The sequence below is a fragment of the Gallus gallus genome, chromosome 1 (assembly GCF_016699485.2).
Source record: "Gallus gallus isolate bGalGal1 chromosome 1, bGalGal1.mat.broiler.GRCg7b, whole genome shotgun sequence".
In the NCBI taxonomy this organism is placed as follows: Eukaryota; Metazoa; Chordata; class Aves; order Galliformes; family Phasianidae; genus Gallus; species Gallus gallus.
Window position 1 is genome coordinate 33094397 of NC_052532.1, and position 18413 is coordinate 33112809.

The 18413-nt window shown below is 44.0% G+C and overlaps 2 protein-coding genes and 1 long non-coding RNA gene across 10 annotated transcripts in view; 2 read left to right on the top strand and 1 right to left on the bottom strand.

The window, feature by feature from the left end:
• The window catches only part of USP15 (ubiquitin specific peptidase 15), a 63843-nt gene extending 61782 nt beyond the window's left edge, over positions 1–2061 (top strand). For all 4 annotated transcript variants that reach the window (NM_204840.4, NM_212537.3, XM_025142738.3 and 1 more), the window contains one exon: positions 161–2061. In NM_204840.4, the coding sequence (NP_990171.2) occupies positions 161–346 (186 nt within the window). In that variant the 3' untranslated portion in view covers positions 347–2061. The remainder of the gene's footprint in view (positions 1–160) is intronic.
• A 13800-nt stretch (positions 2062–15861) lies between these two features.
• On the bottom strand, positions 15862–16333 carry LOC101750768. The gene is made up of 2 exons (XR_006939809.1): positions 16162–16333; positions 15862–16064 (listed from the first exon to the last, which is right to left on the bottom strand). It is a non-coding gene; the product is annotated as an uncharacterized LOC101750768 (long non-coding RNA).
• A 119-nt stretch (positions 16334–16452) lies between these two features.
• MON2 (MON2 homolog, regulator of endosome-to-Golgi trafficking) overlaps positions 16453–18413 on the top strand; it is a 78016-nt gene continuing 76055 nt past the window's right edge. For 4 of the 5 annotated variants that reach the window (XR_005857370.2, XM_015281478.4, XM_015281484.4 and 1 more), the window contains exon 1: positions 16454–16652. Coding sequence is in view for 4 of the 5 variants with exons in the window: in XM_015281478.4 (XP_015136964.1) it covers positions 16542–16652 (111 nt within the window). In the remaining variant the exon portion in view is untranslated. Of the gene's footprint in view, positions 16653–18413 lie in introns of all 5 variants that reach the window. The other variant, NM_001199605.3, reaches the window with a different exon arrangement.

The following is an 18413-nucleotide window of genomic DNA, read 5'->3' on the forward strand; positions in this document are numbered from 1 at the left end:
TCGTTCTAAAGGACTGTACCAAAGAAAGATATTTTTCTCCAACATGCTGGAATAATTTATATGAAAGCTTTTGATCTCTCTGTAATTTTTCCTTCTAGATTTGTAATTGATTTTAAATGTTTTGCCTGGAGTCTCATCATCATCTTACGCTCTTTTACAGTCCAAAGCTGCGTATGTGCTCTTCTACCAGAGACAGGATACAATCAGTGGAACTGGCTTTTTTCCTCTTGACCGGGAAACTAAACAAGGTGCTTCAGCTGCCACAGGCATCCCACTAGAAAGCGATGAAGACAGCAATGAAAATGATAATGATATAGAAAATGAAAATTGTATGCACACTAACTAATGGAAGAACTAGAAGCCATAAAAGAGACTTTCCTACAGGGGATACCTATTGAAAGAGTGAAATTGCCCACCAAATTAAAAATAAAAATAAAAATCTGAGATGGGGAATTTCAGATAACAGAATGTAAATCTTTATTACATTTTAACATGTGCAGTACTTGAAGTGAAACAATAAAATCTTTAACAGAAATTGTCTCTAATGCATTTACAGTCTTGTATTCACAAGCTATATATAGGAAATCACAAATAAACCCCTTTTAAGTTTTCTGCTGCTGTTCTGATGGATTATGTTTTCTTTGGTTTTGGATGTGAGTTAATAACGAAAATGTTAAATCTGTGGACTTCTGACATTTATTTTCTTAGTACTGCAAGAATACTACTGCCAAGTCTAGTTTCTGGATGAATATATTCATGTCCCTTAGGCGGTCACACAGACTATAAGTAAAAATGTCATAAACATAAGCAGTAGTTTTGAAACATCAAATTTCTATGTTTCTCCCTAAAAAAAAATACCTTTTTTAATTTGATCATGATAGAAGAAATAGCTTGAAAAGGTGTTTTAACCTTTTGTGATATAGTTGTGCATCCAGAATATTATGTTCACCTTACTGCTGCTGTGGAACAGGTTCTGGATGTCATGCTGCATTAACAAAGTTTTTCAATTAAATGTAAGTATCCTTTGTTGCTTGTTGGAATCTACTCTGCAAACATAATTCCTGTTATCTTGCTTATAAGACATGCATAATTTTAATCTGATGTCAGTCCAAAATTTAAAATTGTGCTGTAAGTTCTCTCTCCCCAGTTTTCATAGTTTGACAGCTTGCAAACTACTCTGTAATAGGGTCAGAGTTAATAGTATTCTGTATCCATAGTAATGACTGTGTATCGGGCTTAGATGAGAATTTCTCGATATAACCTACCTTTAAATCATTAATGAACAAATTGGTTTTAAAGGTAGGCCTGTTAATTTTCTTTGTGTGTTCCTGTTGGAATTCACCATAGCCTTACAGCTCTGAAAAGGTAACTCATTATAAGAGAATTGGCGTTTGCATGTTCAAGTCAGAACCTGTACAGTATATAAGGCATAGAAACTTTGAATTGGGTTTCAGTTAATTGTGTTCAGGGGTCCAGGATGCCAAAATAAGTGCGACAATTTAAAACATTTCTTAATTTGCTGCTTTCCCTTCGATCTAGTTGGAAGAATGTATTGTTAATTTGTATACAATACTGCCTTTGAGAGGAACCCTTGATTGCGGGGGCACATTTCACATATCTACTACCTGGAGAATTGCTTTGTGTCCCACTGTTCAAACAGATAATTAAAAATAAAGATAAAAGCAAAAAGTATGATGTTCTTCACTTGAACTAATCAAATACAATAGGTTATAAATTGTGTATTGTAAATAAAAGTTCACTCTGTGAGTGCACATTTTGGTAAATTATTTATTTATGTTAGCATTAAAAAGTTTAAAAAATTGCATTTGACCAGGATATAAATGAGGTATGTTGGACATGGCTTTGCTTTATACCTTGATATTAAACTGGTGTTTCATCCTGGTATTTTAAAGCTGCTTTGAGGTTTTTTTTTTTTAAATGTAAACTAACCTCCTGCATGACAGAGGTTAAAATTTTGTCTGCACTTGAGTTCACTTGGGTTTACATTTGAAATGCGCATGTTTATTTATACAGATTTCAATAAAGCTATTCAAGGCCTTATTTAGTCTTTCAGTTTCTTACACATTCTTTTACCACAGCCTTCGGGTAGCGAATAGTCTTTATCTAACCAGAAGATTTCTATTATCATCAGTTTTAAAAATGGCTATATGATTACCAACATGGACTAAGATTAATAGCATTTCCAGAAGATAATGCGTATGTGTCGGACAGATTCTCTTCTGCCCTTGTCTGGCTTTAAAGCATTTATAAGGCAACAATAAAAATAAAACTTTATGTGATGAAAAAAATTTAAAAGAAAAGCTAATAAGTAATGATGAAGTGACAAGATAATAACACTGAGATAGTTTGTGGAATAAGGCAAAGTGTTTTAAGATTAGACAAACTAACATGATGGAAGAAAAATGATGAAGGCTTCTTGCTTGAAACCTCATATTTAAGTGTGTAAGACAGCAACCCAATACAAAGCTAACTACAGAAAGGAAAACAGCATATGAGTTTAACTCGCTTATGGTAAGCAGAGCACTTCAGAGACGACCTGTGGAGCAGAGGAACTAAACCTAGAGAAGGAACCACCTTTTCGAAAATCACACACAATTTTCCTTCTCTACCAAAAGGGCCCATACATTTATACTCACATTGTTTTTTCTTGTATCATGCCTTGCTTTGAAGAGTTTGTATTTCCTTTTTATAGAGATTTTAACTTGGAAGAAAATTTCTTAGAAGCCCCATTGTTTGTTGTATGGGCCGAACAAATAGGACTGGTCTGCTTGAGCACCAGGTGTAAAAACCAGTCCATGCGTCACAGATTCAAAAAATGGTTTTGGGTTGTAAGGGGACTCCGCCTCCCTGCTGTGACATCGAGGCCCTGGAGCGTGTCCAGAGGAGGGCAACAAAGCTGGTGAGGGGCCTGGAGCACAGGCCTTACGAGGAGCGGCTGAAGGAGCTGGGATTGTTCAGTCTAGAGAAGAGGAGGCTCAGGGGAGACCTTATTGCTCTCTATAACTACCTGAAGGGAGGTTGTAGTGAGCTGGGGGTCAGCCTCTTCTCTCATGTGACTATTGATAGGACTAGCGGGAATGGCTTCAAGCTGCACCAGAGGAGGTTCAGGCTGGACATTAGGAAATACTACTTCTCTGAAAGGGTGGTCAGGCACTGGAATGGGCTGCCCGGAGAGGTGGTGGAGTCACCGACCCTGGTGGTATTCAAAGAGCATTTGGATGTTGTGTTGAGGGACATGGTTTAGCGAGAACCATTGGTGATGGGTGAATGGTTGGACTGGATGATCCTGTGGGTCTTTTCCAACCTTAGCGATTCTATGATTCTATCTGGGCTGGGACATATCCCACCTGTTCAGGCTGCCCCGGGACCCACCCAACCTGGCCTTGAACGCCTCCAGAGATGCAGCACCCACAGCTTCTCTGGGTGGATTGTGCCTCACCATGCTCCTTGTGAGAGATTTCTTCCTTACATTAAATCTAAATATACCATCTTTCTGATTAAAATTGTACAAGCCCAACTCCCTCAACCTTTCTCCACAGGAGAGGTGCTCCAGCCCTCTGCTCATCCTCATGGCCCTCCTCTGGTTCCCTTCCAACAGTTCCACATCTTCCCTGAGCTTGGGTGCCTCAGGACTGGACACTGTATTTCCAGAGAAGCCTCGTAAGGGTGGAGTATAGAAGAACAACCACCTCCCTTAAGCAAAACCAACAGAACTCCAGACCAAGATTTTCTTCTTGTTGGAGTTGTTTGTTTTTTGTATGTGTGACTCCCTTCTTGGTGCTGTGTTACCTGCTTCAAAGCTTACTTTCAGAGCCAGTTCTCAGCGGGTATTCTCCAGAGTGCAACTTCCATCATCTGGGATAGGAAGCAGAAATTCCATGAGGTCTCTTTGCTTTAGGCCTTTTTACAACATGCTGAGGCTAACTTTTGAAAGTTCTTATAAAGTGCCAGTTAAGAAAATGAAAAATAACATATAATTTAATGTTTTATGAGATGGGGCTTTTTATTATTTTTAATTTGGTTTCCAGCACGCTGAGTTTTAAGCTTCTTAACCAGATATGAAAACCAATGACTTTTCTATATGAACATCTCCAAGGTTTCTGGGAATCTGGCCAAATTGTTATTTTGGTAAAATTATTATGTATTCACATAGAAGAGATAATTCATTCAGCGTGGACGTGCTTAAAATTCAAGCTCCGGAAAGCACATTATTCTTCACGGTGTCTATCAGAAGTTACTGGTACTCAACTGGTGTTTTAAACAGACAAGGAAGTGGTTCCTGCCCTCTCTCCTTGTTGGTCACTTCTGACAAAAAATAATCTACAGCACGCTCTCGGTTCTTTGGAGCTGCAGTGACAGCTGGCTTTGTGATGGTTCTACATGTCGGCATAAAACCCAAACTGGCAGGGCACAGAAAACCTCGTGAACGTGAGAGTCGCAGAAACAAAACAGAGTGGGAGGCAGAAGACAGCGTGCAGCTCCGAGCCGCTGTGCTGGTTCTGTGACAGCAGCACGGGATGCAGAGCCAGGCTGGGTTGAGGGGAGGTGAGGAGATGTACCGGGACCAATTGTTTCAGTTGGCTTCAACCAGCGCTCTGGGTGCTTTGGTGCCGTTCTGTTCCTTGGTCTCTTTTGTCACCCATTTGGATTGAGGTCCTGCCTGTCTTCCCGGCACGCTGAGGTGATGTCTGCAATTTGCACTTGAGATGACAGGTGAGAAAAGCTGTCGCATAACATCCCCCAGATGATGAAGGGCACTTTTCAGCATCCACAGCTAAGGGGAAGACTCGACCCCTGCAGCTTTCCCAGCACATCTGCACTCTGTTATGAAGTGCAATGTGTTTTCTAAGTGTTTGAAATCTTCAGGGGGGAGCCAATGTGACAGGCAAAGAATTTAACTGGCAGAGCCGCAGCTTTCCTCAGAAATTGTTCTTTCCTTAATATCAGACTAATATCGAAGTATGATTTCACACTGTTTTCAAGTACCAGTTACTTTGACAAAGAAAACCACTATTAGTGTAATGAGACATCATTAATATGAGAGCTGTATTTGGTAGAACAGGCATATTCTTAATGAGGAGGCAAACTACATTTTTCCTTCAGAGTTTGTTGTCCTTTTCTGTGGGTGGGTCAACAAACTGTGAAAACTGTTCCACTTTGTAATTTCCAGTGTGACAGGGGCACCACGTGCATCCAATGGGAGCAACCTCACAGAAGATGAACGAAACATTGAGAAGGCACAGAAGCCCTGGAAGAGTCCGAATGTGACAAATCTATGGCCAAGCGCCCCATTAACTAAGGAATGAATGGGGCTGCTGTGTGCTGGGTGGCATTAACAGTCCTCCAGCATCAAATAATTGAAAGGACTCAAAGAATCATGTCAATCAGTATGGTTTTAGTCAGCCTCATTATTTGTTACTGTTGTATTTCCTAATTACGGGTGTTCTTAGTTGCAAAGTAACATTGTTAAGATCACACTATAGGTATACCTAGAATAATTTAAGTCCTTGACGCCCAATTATCACATTAAACATCACGTCAACCTGATTATCGTGCAGTATTACCCAATACATTTCCAAAGAGTAGCAACTGAGCAACAGTCTTCACGCAGTGTTCCTCATCAAATCATTGTGGAATAGGGGCGTTACAGGAGAATTCGGTGGTGCTTGTTCTCAAATCAGTGTTTTTATTTGGTGTGTGAAATACTCACCTCATAGCCGTACGAAGTGGGTTATATCCCAGGAAGTAGCACATACCCAAATCCTTGTGCAGCCCGAGTGGGCAAGCGACTCAGTGTGAGCTCCCCGTGGGTAACAGCAGCATGAGAACTCCTCTGGGATGCATAAGCAAATATAGGAGAGCGATTTAACCTTCCTAGATCTGCCTGGGAATATACACTGTACCAGTTATGACCTTCTTAAAGTTAAGATGTAACCTGGGAGACATTATAGGAAAAAAGATAATCGTCTTGATATCTCCTTCCACTCTGGTACTGGGTGAGCATTGCTGCTGCTTGATGGAATTTGTGCTAACGAACACTGACAGGTGCAGACGCGCCCATGTTAAAAGCACACCACTCCTCCAAAGTGAAAATTAAAAACTACAAATCACGCAGTCGAAGTGAAGTCTGCTGCGGGGTCTGAGGGTGGGAACCCATTCTTCAGAATGCAATGAAAAGCATAGGGAAAGAATTTAGGAGCACGCTGCTTGTTTCCAGCATCTGTCGATGCTGTAAAACACACACTGCTCTGTGGGCGGGTGTCAGTGCGAGCATCTCGCAGCTGAGGAGGAAATCCTCAGGCAGAAGGGGCACTAATTAGTTACTCTGCATCATCTGTACTTATTAAGAACTGCTGCAAAGAATGTATCTTCTGCCAACTCAGATATGCACTTATCCGTGGGATTCAAGAACTGCCAGCGAGGAGCCCTCACACGGCACTTGTTTTCTTCTGCAACCTCTGATCAGAGGAGAGAGGGTTCAGGTTCTGCTTTAGTTCTGCTCCCCCTTTCCAGGTGAAGCTTCCACACAGCCTTCGTTGATGTTGGCTGATTGTGCGTGAACTAAGAGCTGCTCGATGAATTAAACAGCATCTGAATGACCTATTCATTTGGCAAGACTGATGTTCTGTGTCATTTTGCTCTGAATGACTCGGATCCTAAGTGCTAACGTAGGCAGTAAGCTGAGATGGTGCCTTGTTCGGTCTTCAGACGCCCAGCTCAGCTATCCAGATGAACAGATGTCTGAGTGTGCTCACGGTGCCAGCACATGATGGCACTCCCCTCGAGGGGCTGTGCCTCACTGTCCCCCTTCTTCGATGCCTCCACACTGCAGCACTCCTGGGTTTGCCCCAGATGTTCCTGTGCCAGGCACGGCCCTGCACACTGCAACCAAAGGAACTACTCATGGCAAGGCTTTCTAATGCACCTCTGAACACAGCAGGGGCAGAATAGGACTTTGAGCAGCAACTGCGTATTTTTAAGTGCTGAAAAGATTTGGAAATAGGGAAAACCTGGAGTGGGGATGAAACTAATCTTTGTTGAAAAGTATTTTTTGTTAGACTTCAGTTGGCTCAGCTCTTGTGAGGCCCCATCTGGAGTACTCAGTCCAGGCCTGGGGCCCCCAGCACAAGAAAGATGTGGAGCTCTTGGAGAGGGTCCAGAGGAGGGCCACTAAGGTGATCAGAGGGCTGCAGCACCTCTCCTATGAGGAAAGGTTGAGGGAACTGGGATTGTTCAGCTTGGAGAAGGGAAAGTCCTGGGGAGACCTCATTGTGGCCTTCCAGTATTTGAAGGGAGCGTATAAGCAGGAGGGGATATGACTGTTTATGAGAGGATAAAGGGGGGATGGTTTTAAACTGAGACAAGGGAGGTTTAGGCTAGATATTAGGTGGAAATTTTTCACACAGAGGGTGGTGACGCACTGGAACAGGTTGCCCAAGGAGGCTGTGGATGCCCCATCCCTGGAGGCACTCAAGGCCAGGCTGGATGTGGCTCTGGGCAGCCTGGTCTGGTGGTTGGCGACCCTGCACATAGCAGGGGGGTTGAAACTCGATGATCATTGTGGTCCTTTTCAACCCAGGCCATTCTATGTTTCTATGATATGATATGATATGACTATGGGTCCACACAAGCTTTCATCTCTCAGATGTTCATAAAGCAGCAACTCAAACGCAAATACACTCATGCACAAACATTTGTAGGCAGAAACACTGAGACACACCTTTCAGGGCTCTGCTGGGATTGTCAGTAATGGCACTTTGATTTTCACATCTCTCCTTTTAAGAAAATTTGTGCCATCATTAAGTTCCTGGCTACTGACGCCATGCAAATGCTTCGGTTGTTCACTATAAATCATTGATAGACTCAATACATTTTATTCCTCAGATTCTCCACTGGAAAAAAAGAACCTCATGCTTCAAACTAACCCAGTTCTCTTCTGGACAACAACAGAGTCAATGGAAATGTTTTGATGAAGTGTAATAGTAATATTTGGATTTCCAACGCTTATAACAACAGTCAACAGATGGGATGGAGACAAAAGGCGTTTATTCATAAAACCTTGATTCTGAATTGTTTCAGTTAACTTGCTTTTATACAATCTGAGGGGATCAGACATACGTTGATTTCTGGTATCAGAAATGCCACCCTAGAAGTTGTCTTCAGGAAATGTAACCTCAGACACTTCTGCGATATTTTTTTAAATAGGTTGATTAGGAGATAAATAAATGTTTAGAACTACGCACCGTGGGAACTACACAGATGTAGGAAGCATCTTCTCTCTGCAATCTTCTGATTTCTGTTTGGTTGACATCACGCTCATCTGAAAGTATCATTTAGAGACCTCGTTTTTATGATGCAAATTACTCCCTTAATATCAAGTGTGATAGATTATAATATCTCAGTTTTCCCAGTGGCATTTGGCCAATTATTAGAATTTGACTAATGTGATATTCCTTCCTTGAAATAAGAAGCTCACATAGGAATAACAACCTAATGTAACACATAAAGTCTTCCCCAGAAGTTGTATGAACAAATGTACAGCTAAAAAGGGAACAAAGCAGAGTTAAAATTTAAATTTACATACTCCATTCATGAACAAACATATCGAGCAATCCAAAGGAAGCAAAAAAATGATCAGAGAATCACTGGGATTGGAAGGGACCTCTGGAGCTCATCAAGTCCGACCCCCTGCTAAGTGAAGGAATGGTGCAGAACTGTGAATGTATAGAAAAACAATGAATCACAGCTAAGACAGAGGCAGGAATATGGAAAGGCCTACACAGCACAAAATACAGCAGAAAAAAGGAAAATGAATGTAATGAGAAAGTAGCTGTAGAATACTAATAGGTGAAGGCATGGTGTTTCAAATACATTCTAAAAAAAGGCAGCATCCCATGAATAAAAAAAGCAAGTACAGCAGAAGTCACTAACAGGCAACCGAATAGGGAAAGAAAACAAAAGTAATGGATTTAACTTCTTACTGAAACCATTAGAAAGAAAACAACCTACAAGTGATTCTATCACATTAGGAGGATTTTTTTTTTTAATTAGTAACAGAAGAGCCATGCTACGTGATGTGACTCCTCAGCCATTACCAGAAAACCACAGTTTATGTGTCCAAGCACAGGATAATTTTGAAGAACAGGTTAACAAATGAAAGCCCCCAATGTGTTGAAGGGGAAAAAAAATTGGATGTTAAATTCTCTGAGATGCCACTGTAAGTCTGTTAGCAGGGCTGGGCCTGGCTCCCTCTGACCTTGCCTCTCACCCCATATGACATCCAAGCCCACCAAATACCTGTATCCTGCACGCCAAAGTGTGGCCGAGCTGATCAGGAGCACAGCCATTTTGTGAGGAATTTGTTGATACTCAGTGTATGTTAAGCAATTATTATGAACTTGGCATAGGTACACATATTTGAATACAAACATTTCTGTTTGCACATGACCCAGGACAGAAGCCTCCTATGAGATAACCCTGCTTTATTTGGAATACATATTCACACGTGGAATTGGTGTGTGTATGTATTTTACTACCAAGGAAAGCATTTGGCTTTTCATGACTGGATTTCTTTGGATGTCTTCCAACACCCTGAGAAGTATGTTCATTCTGTTCATCTGCTTTGACACAACTTGAGGCACAAAATTTCTTTCAAATGCTGCTTATGAACACAACCACACAGGCAGCTACACAAATATTTACACAAAGGGCAAAGTCCTTCCAGGGAAACGTGTAGAAAGGACTGTTTTAAGAGGCCTACACTCTTCCTAAAGCAACAAAGATGAGCACAACTGAAAAGGTAAATCAACGCCTCTATACCAAAACCTCTTCATCAAGATCTCTTCCATGAGGAATCTCTGACCCTGCATGTTTACAGAAAGAACTGCCTGTAAACTACCCAAGTGGTCACACTGTAATCAGCTTTGAGAAGAGTTGTGCTGGAGCATAGGGCCACTCAGCAGCATAGGGCCACACTGGGTCCTGTGGGCCATACCAGCAGCAGAATGACCATGTAGAGTGCTGGCCTCCATACCACCTAGGGGAGTACATCTATTTGCATAGACACATATTCTGTATTTGTAGGTTCTGCTGCAACAATAGCTACACACACAGATGACACCCCTAACACAAAGGACACAACACTCCATTCAGTGTTGTGTCCTTTCATCAGTAGATGAAAACCTTCCTTCAGGAACAGCATCACCCTGCAGCCCCAGGGCTGCAATCTGGAAAGATTTTCTTTAAGGATTCACCGAAGCCTGGGGAAACAGTGGCTTTTCATCTCTTCTAGAGCAGCCTCCAAAAATTATTGTTACATAGGGGAACACTCTTCTGCTCTCAGGTGTTGCTTTGTGATTAGTAGATCGCCTGTAGGCTACAAGGCATCTGGAAACGTTCCTATACTTCTTGTACATACAACCTGAAAAGGAGATAAAAAGGAAATGATTAAAAAGATGTAGGGAGACTTTTGGAAAACTGATGTGAGAGCAGCAATGTAAACAGACCGCAGCACAACGTGTTATTTCTGACATGTTTATGTTACGCGACCCGCAGCCAGAATGAGATACTTGGGAGACTGCCAGGGAGCGCAGCTGAACCCCCGTCCCGTGCAAGAGGCCTTGGATCAAATAGCACTGCTGTAACCACGATTATTTTTGCTCCAGGAGATCTATGCCTTCATATCTGCACTGAAATTCCTGACAACGGACGCGCAAATTGTGGTGAATGCTGATTAGAAGTGCAACATCGCTGAACTTTATGAAGAAACATGAGAAGACACCACGTTACATTGTCTGCTATGGAAAACTCACAGGGGCTACCTGAATAGATAGCAGTTCAGATACAACATAAATATGGTAGGGACGGGCTCAGTTTAGTGCACGGAGTAGGTTTATTTCCCAGGCCAGCCACATATCTCCTGTGTGAGATGGAAATGTTATTTAATCTATTCTGACTCATCCTCAGTTGTCAGTGCGAAGGGTATGGGAGCTGCTCAAAGATTTTCTGACTATCAGATAGCTGTTTGTCTGCTGTCACACTGCGAGCTCTAAGACAGCAATAAATTAATTCAAGCACTGGACAGCAGTTCTTTCTCAGAAAAGATTTTAACAGGTTCAGCCGGATTGAATTACCAGTGCTCAAAAGGGCAATGCAAAACAAAACAAAACAAAACAAAAAACCCAAACAAAAACCACAACCACCAAAAAACCAACAACACAAGCTTTGAGAATCACTTTGGACAACGTTCAATCAAGAAAAGTTAAAAAACAGCTTTGCTGGCTGGCGACACAGGAGGCATGAAAACATCTACGCCTCCAGCTGAGATTTGTGTATAGGACCTGAAGTGACGGTGCTGCAACCTAATAGGGAATCTAATCATCTAATTATCTAATGCATGTCATAGGTCTACAATTCTGGGCATGCCTACTTAACATTTTTGTTAACGTTCTTAAAGGCAATGTAACATAATTGCTGATAGTTGGCAGATGATGAAGAGGACAAGTCACTGGCAGACAACTGGCATTGCTCTGTTAGTTGACTAAGCAAAATAAAATGTGTTAACATACAAACGTTCAAACAAAACTTCTACTAATCTATAAATACATGCTCGTATCTGTGCAAAAACGAACACAGCCTAAATGTACAAGATGTGTTCATTCACAATGTGTTCATTCACTTTAATTTATAATCTAAATTTGCTTTTTGATATCAGTATCTGTGTTCGATCTACTATGAGGCAAAATTTTCTTCACCTTAACTCTTAACTCTACTGTACCAAGAGCACTAGGTGTGTATATAAAGACCTCTACCAGGCTACACAATTGATGACATTCAATATCCTGAAGATTGCTTAGTAGTATGTATAGATTTGTAGTAGTTATGGAAGTATACAGGAGTATGGGTAAAATAAACCCAGAGGAAAGACTACAGTTCTATCCATCAGCATGAGGCCACTTTTAATGCCACAGAGACATCCAGGTTTTCCCTCTGTATGCTGTGGTAACTGTCCTGGTTTTATCAGTATTCCATATCATTACATCATGCGACAGGCACGTTAACTCTGTTCCTGTATTCTGAATCTGTATACATCTACCAAGATGGATTGTAACTAGGAGTAGACACCTGAAATTAATACAGCTGAGTGCTATTCCATCCTTAATCAAATCAAAAGGCCTGATGCATGTCACTTGGAATGAATATGAACAGTGGTTCTGAGAGGTAATTGAATGAATCACAAGAGGTCTCATGAGCATTTCTGTTGGTAATTAGGGCAATAGAGCTACAGGGAATGATTTCAATCATCCACTGCCCATCGCAACATATAATTTAATAACAAAACAAGCAACAAGATAATAATTACAGTACAACACCAACTTTGCCTGAAAGCTAACAAGCATTTTCAATGTGCTAGTCAAAAATGCGCCCTTAGAGTTGTCCACACATCTGCTCCACTTTCTGATTCAAAAGTGACTGGAAATGAAATTAAGGCATTTAAAACATATCAAGATAGGCAAGCATTTTTACCTGTGGTTAGAAGTATGTGCAATAGTCTCAATTGCAAAGATATGCTACTACTGTAAGTCACCCTCACACCTGATTAAGCATCACTCGAGATTCCTGACTAGTTTAGTTTAACCACTCTGCTTCAACTTAAGTAATAAATCTTCTGTTCTCACAGAAAGCATACAACAAAATAAAAATCATCTTATGCTAAGGAGATGTGTCTGAGATTCAGGAACCGTACAGCTCCCAGGTTTGGTATTCAGCAGGTCCGAAGGAGGTTACAATTCTACAGACACTTACATGATTCACCTTCAAACCCATGAGCAATCTTTCTGTACTTGGCTGGCTACACTGAGCAGACAGTGTCAAAGCAGTAGGTGAAATGATACATATGACAAATGTCAATGATAAAAAGTGAAAGAGCGCAAGTAGAACACATTTTAACCTAAGTTACTGAGATTTGAATGTCAAGCACACAATGGCCCTCACAGAAGATACGCAGGAGAACGCACTTAGCCTGAAATAAACTCTTTTATTAATAGATGTGTTGCTTATTTTAGTCATTCTATGCTCAATTTCCTGAATTACAGCAGGTCTCCATAAATTCACAAGTGCTCCACTTGATTCAGAAGTGTCACAATGTATAAGTAGCAAGCGTGATATTAAAAAGTCATAATAATCTCAATTTAGGAAGCAGTAAGAATTTCCCAGAATATGTTATCATAGTATTTTTTATGAATCATTCTATATTCCAGCACTATGAATTGGGCTATTACAACTGCATGTCCAATTATTGTTTGACATAGTTAGAAGAAAGTGCTGTTAATTTGCAGAGAGGGCAGCAGACAACTAAAAGCTAAATAGCATGCAACATAACAGACAACTAGAGAGCTACAGTAAAAATCTGTCATGGATCTCAACAGACCAATAAACTCCAAATTCTACGACGTAATGAGAAAATTACTTTAACAATCAAGTATGTTAATCTTTTTTGCTTGTGAAAGTTGTAACATATGGTCCTCTCTTTCCTGGCCTGCAACTCCAAGCACTGACCAGTGAAAAGGGTGAAACGTCAGCCAGAAACAGCTTCCTTCAGAAGTAAGGCATTTCTCTGTGAGGGAGAATGGAAAATCAACTGCTGTGGTTTTGATCAAAGAAAATGTCATCTATCTTTCATGTAAGTTGTTGAACGGGCATTCACAATTTAAAAGCAGTCTCCCACCTAACCTGGATGTTTGCAGTACTTGTTTTGTTAGGCAAAACAAGGCCTGCAGGAAATAACTGTGCACCTGCAATCTATGACATACTAACTTGTTTCCTTGAAATGAGATTCCTCTCAACTCTTTCTACCTGTCTCACAGTTGTTCACAAGGAAATAGGGTGGCAGGGCATCACTTCGACTACAGGGATAAAAAGAACAGCTTTAACTCAAGAGGTCACAATCAAACAAATCCTACCCAAAATACTTAGTTCCTTTTTGTGAGTAAGGCAGTCTTATAAGACTGTTTCCTGAGCCTCGCTGCACAAAGAAGAGCAGTTCTTTTACTTGAGGCAGGTACTTACCAGTATGCCCACAGCTACCTGTGCCCAGCAGATCACATAGAACAGACATGTGGAAAAGTCCAAACAACAAAAAGGAAGTGAACAATCGATGCTTACCCAAAAAAAATACCTACACACATTCAGCAATTGCCATAATTGACTTCTTCAATCTCCCAGCAATTCCTCCAGGTTTCTCACTGAAGTATTTGGATTGGCCTGCCAGTTGCCACTGAGACTGAAGGCCAAAATGCAATTGCTTCTGAAAATCCTTAGCAAAATGCCTACTGGTTAAGCATATAAATAGCACTACAGAAGAAAACTTTTTTTTTTTCTCTGTATTTAAACATAAAAATCCAAGTCCTTGAGAATACATCAAAAAAATGCATTTTGAAACCCCCAAAAACGTTGTAGAGTCCAGGTTTGTCTTCACTGAACAGGTGACATCCCGACCTCCTCACCTGAGGATGCAGCAACTCTGACCACCCGATTTAACTGTGCTAACATTTCCTTCCTTTTTAAAAGGTCACATCCATTTATCCAGCACTGCCAAGTTAACAGCCAGTGGTTTGAAAACAATGTAAAAATAAAGACATTAGAATAAGTTATTTATAAAGCAATCCTTCACTTCTCGCTTCTTAAAGCAAACCTAAGGGCTTATGTTGACAGATAAGGGCGCTGACTAAAAGTAGCAATGCTGTGCCACGGGCAACCTGCATGCCACATGATGTACAGTGTGTGTTACAGGGAGTGAGCAAAAACAAATGGTAAGGGTGCTCAGATCCACGACTATTTTTCTTCTGACATTAAAAGACACACACAAAAGATGAAAAGCAATCTCCATAGAATCATAGAATGGCTTGTGTTGGAAGGGACCTGAAGGATCATCTAGTTCCAACCCCCCTCTACAGGCAAGGTCACCAATTGCTGGATCAAACACTAGATCAGGCTGCCCAGTGCCACATTCAGCTTGGCCTTGAACATGTCCAGGGATGGGACAACTACAGTCTCTCTGGGCATTCTATGCCAGCACCTCACCACTCTCTCTGTGAAAAACTTCCCCCAAATCTCCCCTTTTAAACTATTTCCCCTTGTCCTATCACGATCTACCCCGTTTCAAGAGCCAATTTCCCTCCTGTTTTTAATCTCTCCTAAAAGATTGGAGGGCCTCAATCTTTCAATCTACGAGATCTTCTTGTAGCCTTCTCTTCTCCAGACTGAACAAGCCCAGCTCTTTCAGCCTGTCTTTGCAGAAGTGCTCCAGCCCTTCTATCATCCTCATGGCCCTCCTCTGGACCTCCTCCAACAGCTTCTCATCCTTCCTGTGCTGGGAGCCCCAGGCCTGGTTGCAGTACTCCGGATGTGGCCTCACCAGGGCAGAGTAGATGAGGACAATCCCCTCCCTGGCCCTGCTGGCCATCCCTCTTCTGGTGCAACCCAAGATGCTCTTGGCCTTCTGGGCTGCAAGTGCACGCTGCTGGCTCATGTCTGGTTTTTTATCCCTGAGGACCCCCGAGTCCTTCTCTGCAGGGCTGCTCTCAAGTTCTTCACCCAGTCTGTACTCATACCTGGGACTGCGCCCAAACGCAACACCTTGCACTTGGCCTTGCTGAACCTCATCACATTCACCCGGGCCCACCTTTCGAGTTTGCCCAGGTCCCTCTGGATGGATCCCTTCCTCCTGCCGCTATCAACTGCACCACTCAGCTCAGCGTCGCCTGCCCACTTGCTGAGGGCGCACTCAACCCCATCATTTATGCCAATCTTAGAACATTCTCTGAATAAAACATACGAAGGTCCGAAGAAACTCGATTTTTACTTTTTTTCCAAGTTCTCAAGACAAAAACGACAGACTACGGGAAGTGAAAAAAAAAAAAAAAAAGTTTTAATCTCGGTCGGCGGGCACTGTGAGGAGAGACGCACAGCAACAGGAGCACAGCGAATGGTTACTGCGGCAGGGGCCAACACCTCCGGGAGACGTCAGCGGCGGGGATGGCGTCCTGCAGAGAGCAGCCCAGGACAGCGCTCAGCCTGCGTGGCACCGCCTGACGTTACCCAGGGAGCAGTCAAACCACACTCCACGCACCCCTCCCGCACCTAAAAGGCAGGCAGCAGCCCAAAGCCAGGGCCCTTCAGCACCGTCTGTCCTCACTACCGGCAACTCCGGCGCCGGGCTCCGCAACCCGCACAGCAGCCGCAGGCCCGAGGAAGGCCCTCCCGGCCGGAGGAGGCCGGGCGGCCCCGCAAGCTCCCCGCGGTCGCTCCGCCCGCCCCCGGCCGTGCGGCTGACGCGCGGCGCCCGGCATTGTGGGAGCGGGGGGGCGGTGGCGGCGACCCGGGGAGGGCGGGCGGCGGGGAGGGAGGGAAGGGGCCGCGGCTGACGGGTTCCGGTGTCGGACGCGGACGTGTCGGCCGGGGCCGCGGAGCCGGAGGCGCTGCCCCTGCCCCGTCGGAACAGCGCCCGGCCCGGCGCCGCCATGTCCGGCACCAGCAGCCCCGAAGCCGTGAAGAAACTGCTGGAAAACATGCAGGGAGACCTGCGGGGCCTGAGCCTGGAGTGCAGGAAAAAATTTCCTCCCGTCAAAGAGGTGAGGAGCGGCCGGGCCGCGGCGCCGCTTCGGAGGGACCTCCCTCGGTGCGGGGCCCGGCGGGAGCCCGGTGAGGGCGGCGGGGCGAGCGGACCGGGGGAGGCGGCGTTCCCCGTACCGCGGAGCGGGGCTGCGGCCGTGGCTCGGCCGGGATGGCTCGGGTCCTGCGGGCGGCGCGCCCCTGACGGCGCCGAGCCCACAGAGCTCCCCGGCGGTGGTAAGGCAGCTAAAGTTTGGCTCCGGCTTGGTGCCGTCTGGTGAGAGCTGCCGACACGGTGCTGTCGCCCGCGGAGACTGCGTGAGCGGGGAGAGGCGGCCCCGCTCCGGCACGGCCCCGCCGGGGTGCCGCGGCTCTGCGTCCCGCCGCGGGCTGCTGTGCCTTGTGACGGCGGCTGGCGCTCCGGCTGAACCTCAGCATGCCTGGCAGACAGAAGTTGAAGTAGATTTCTTCTCCCTCTTCAAAAATTCCATTCATAAACTTGTGTTAGTAGGACTGTGTACTTTTTCACGTCTTACTTTGCTCTGAACGCTACCCTGGAGTTCGGTAATGTTAATTGCAGAATCACAGACTATCCCGTACCGGAAGGGGCCCGCAGGGACCGTCGGCTCCAACTGCTGGCCCGGTGCCACACAGTGCTACCCAAAATTCAAACCCCGTGTCTGAGATCAATGTCCAAACGCTCCTCGACCTCTGGCAGCTGGGGGCTGTGCCCGCTGCCCCGGGAGCTTCGAGTTAGAGACAATATTTCTGATTTTCCTGTAGCTAAAGTTCATAACTGTGTTTCTCTGGTGTGTGTTAAAGTAGTTTAGTTTAACTTCTTCCCCATCACTACTTGTTGTTTTGAGTAATGTTTCTTCTGCACGACAGCGGAAGGGAAAAAGTACTGATGTATTAACTCAGATTAAGCTGCAGAACCAGAGGAGTACCTGGGAAATACGAAGAAGGTTGTCAGTTTGGAAGAAAGTAATTATGCGTGTACTACAGCATTAGTTGCAATTAAGCATATTTAATGTCATATAAAGCATTGTGCGCTTTGAGCAGGTGAACTGAAGTGACTTGTGCTTGCTTTGAAAGGCATGGAGGCACCTGCAGCGGTGTGTTACCTGTGACTGCAGGTTGGGTAGGAGTGCTGGTGTGTTGTGAGAAATGGTGTGTGTAAGTCATGCAAGAGCAAGAAGTGGCTGCAGTCGGTAGAAGAGAAGTAAATCTTTGTGTTCTGGAGGAGGTTGGGGTGCTGCTTCTCTGCTCTCCTGTGGTACTGTGTGACTCCAGGTGGGCTGTTTGGCATCTGAACAAACTTTCAGCAGTGGTCGTGTTCAGTCTCTTCAGGATCCATGAAGGGGATGGGCAACGCAGTTCTTAAGTCAGTGTTTCTAACGATGCTGCATTGCGTTTGCCACGCTGAAGGTTTGAATAACCTCTCTATGTGCAGTGCTTGGTTTGTGCTGAGCATGTTTGCCATAATCCCACGCAAATACGACTTCTGTGTTCCCTTTTACATTTCCACCGCAATTCGTATAGCTCACTTTGCTACTGAAGCACTCTGGATGAAGTTGTTCACAGTTGTCGAGAGTTTGGATAGTTGTGCTTCTGGATCAGCAGCGAAAGGTGTTTCTGGAGAGGACTCCTGCTGTAGGCTGTGGTCTGAGAGAGTTCTGGGGTGAGCAGCAGCAGGGGCTGAGCAGGATGCGTGACACAGCTGCAGGAAATGATCTTATTTCCTTGCTGCTGGAAGCCTTTTTTTCCTCCCCCTGGTTCTG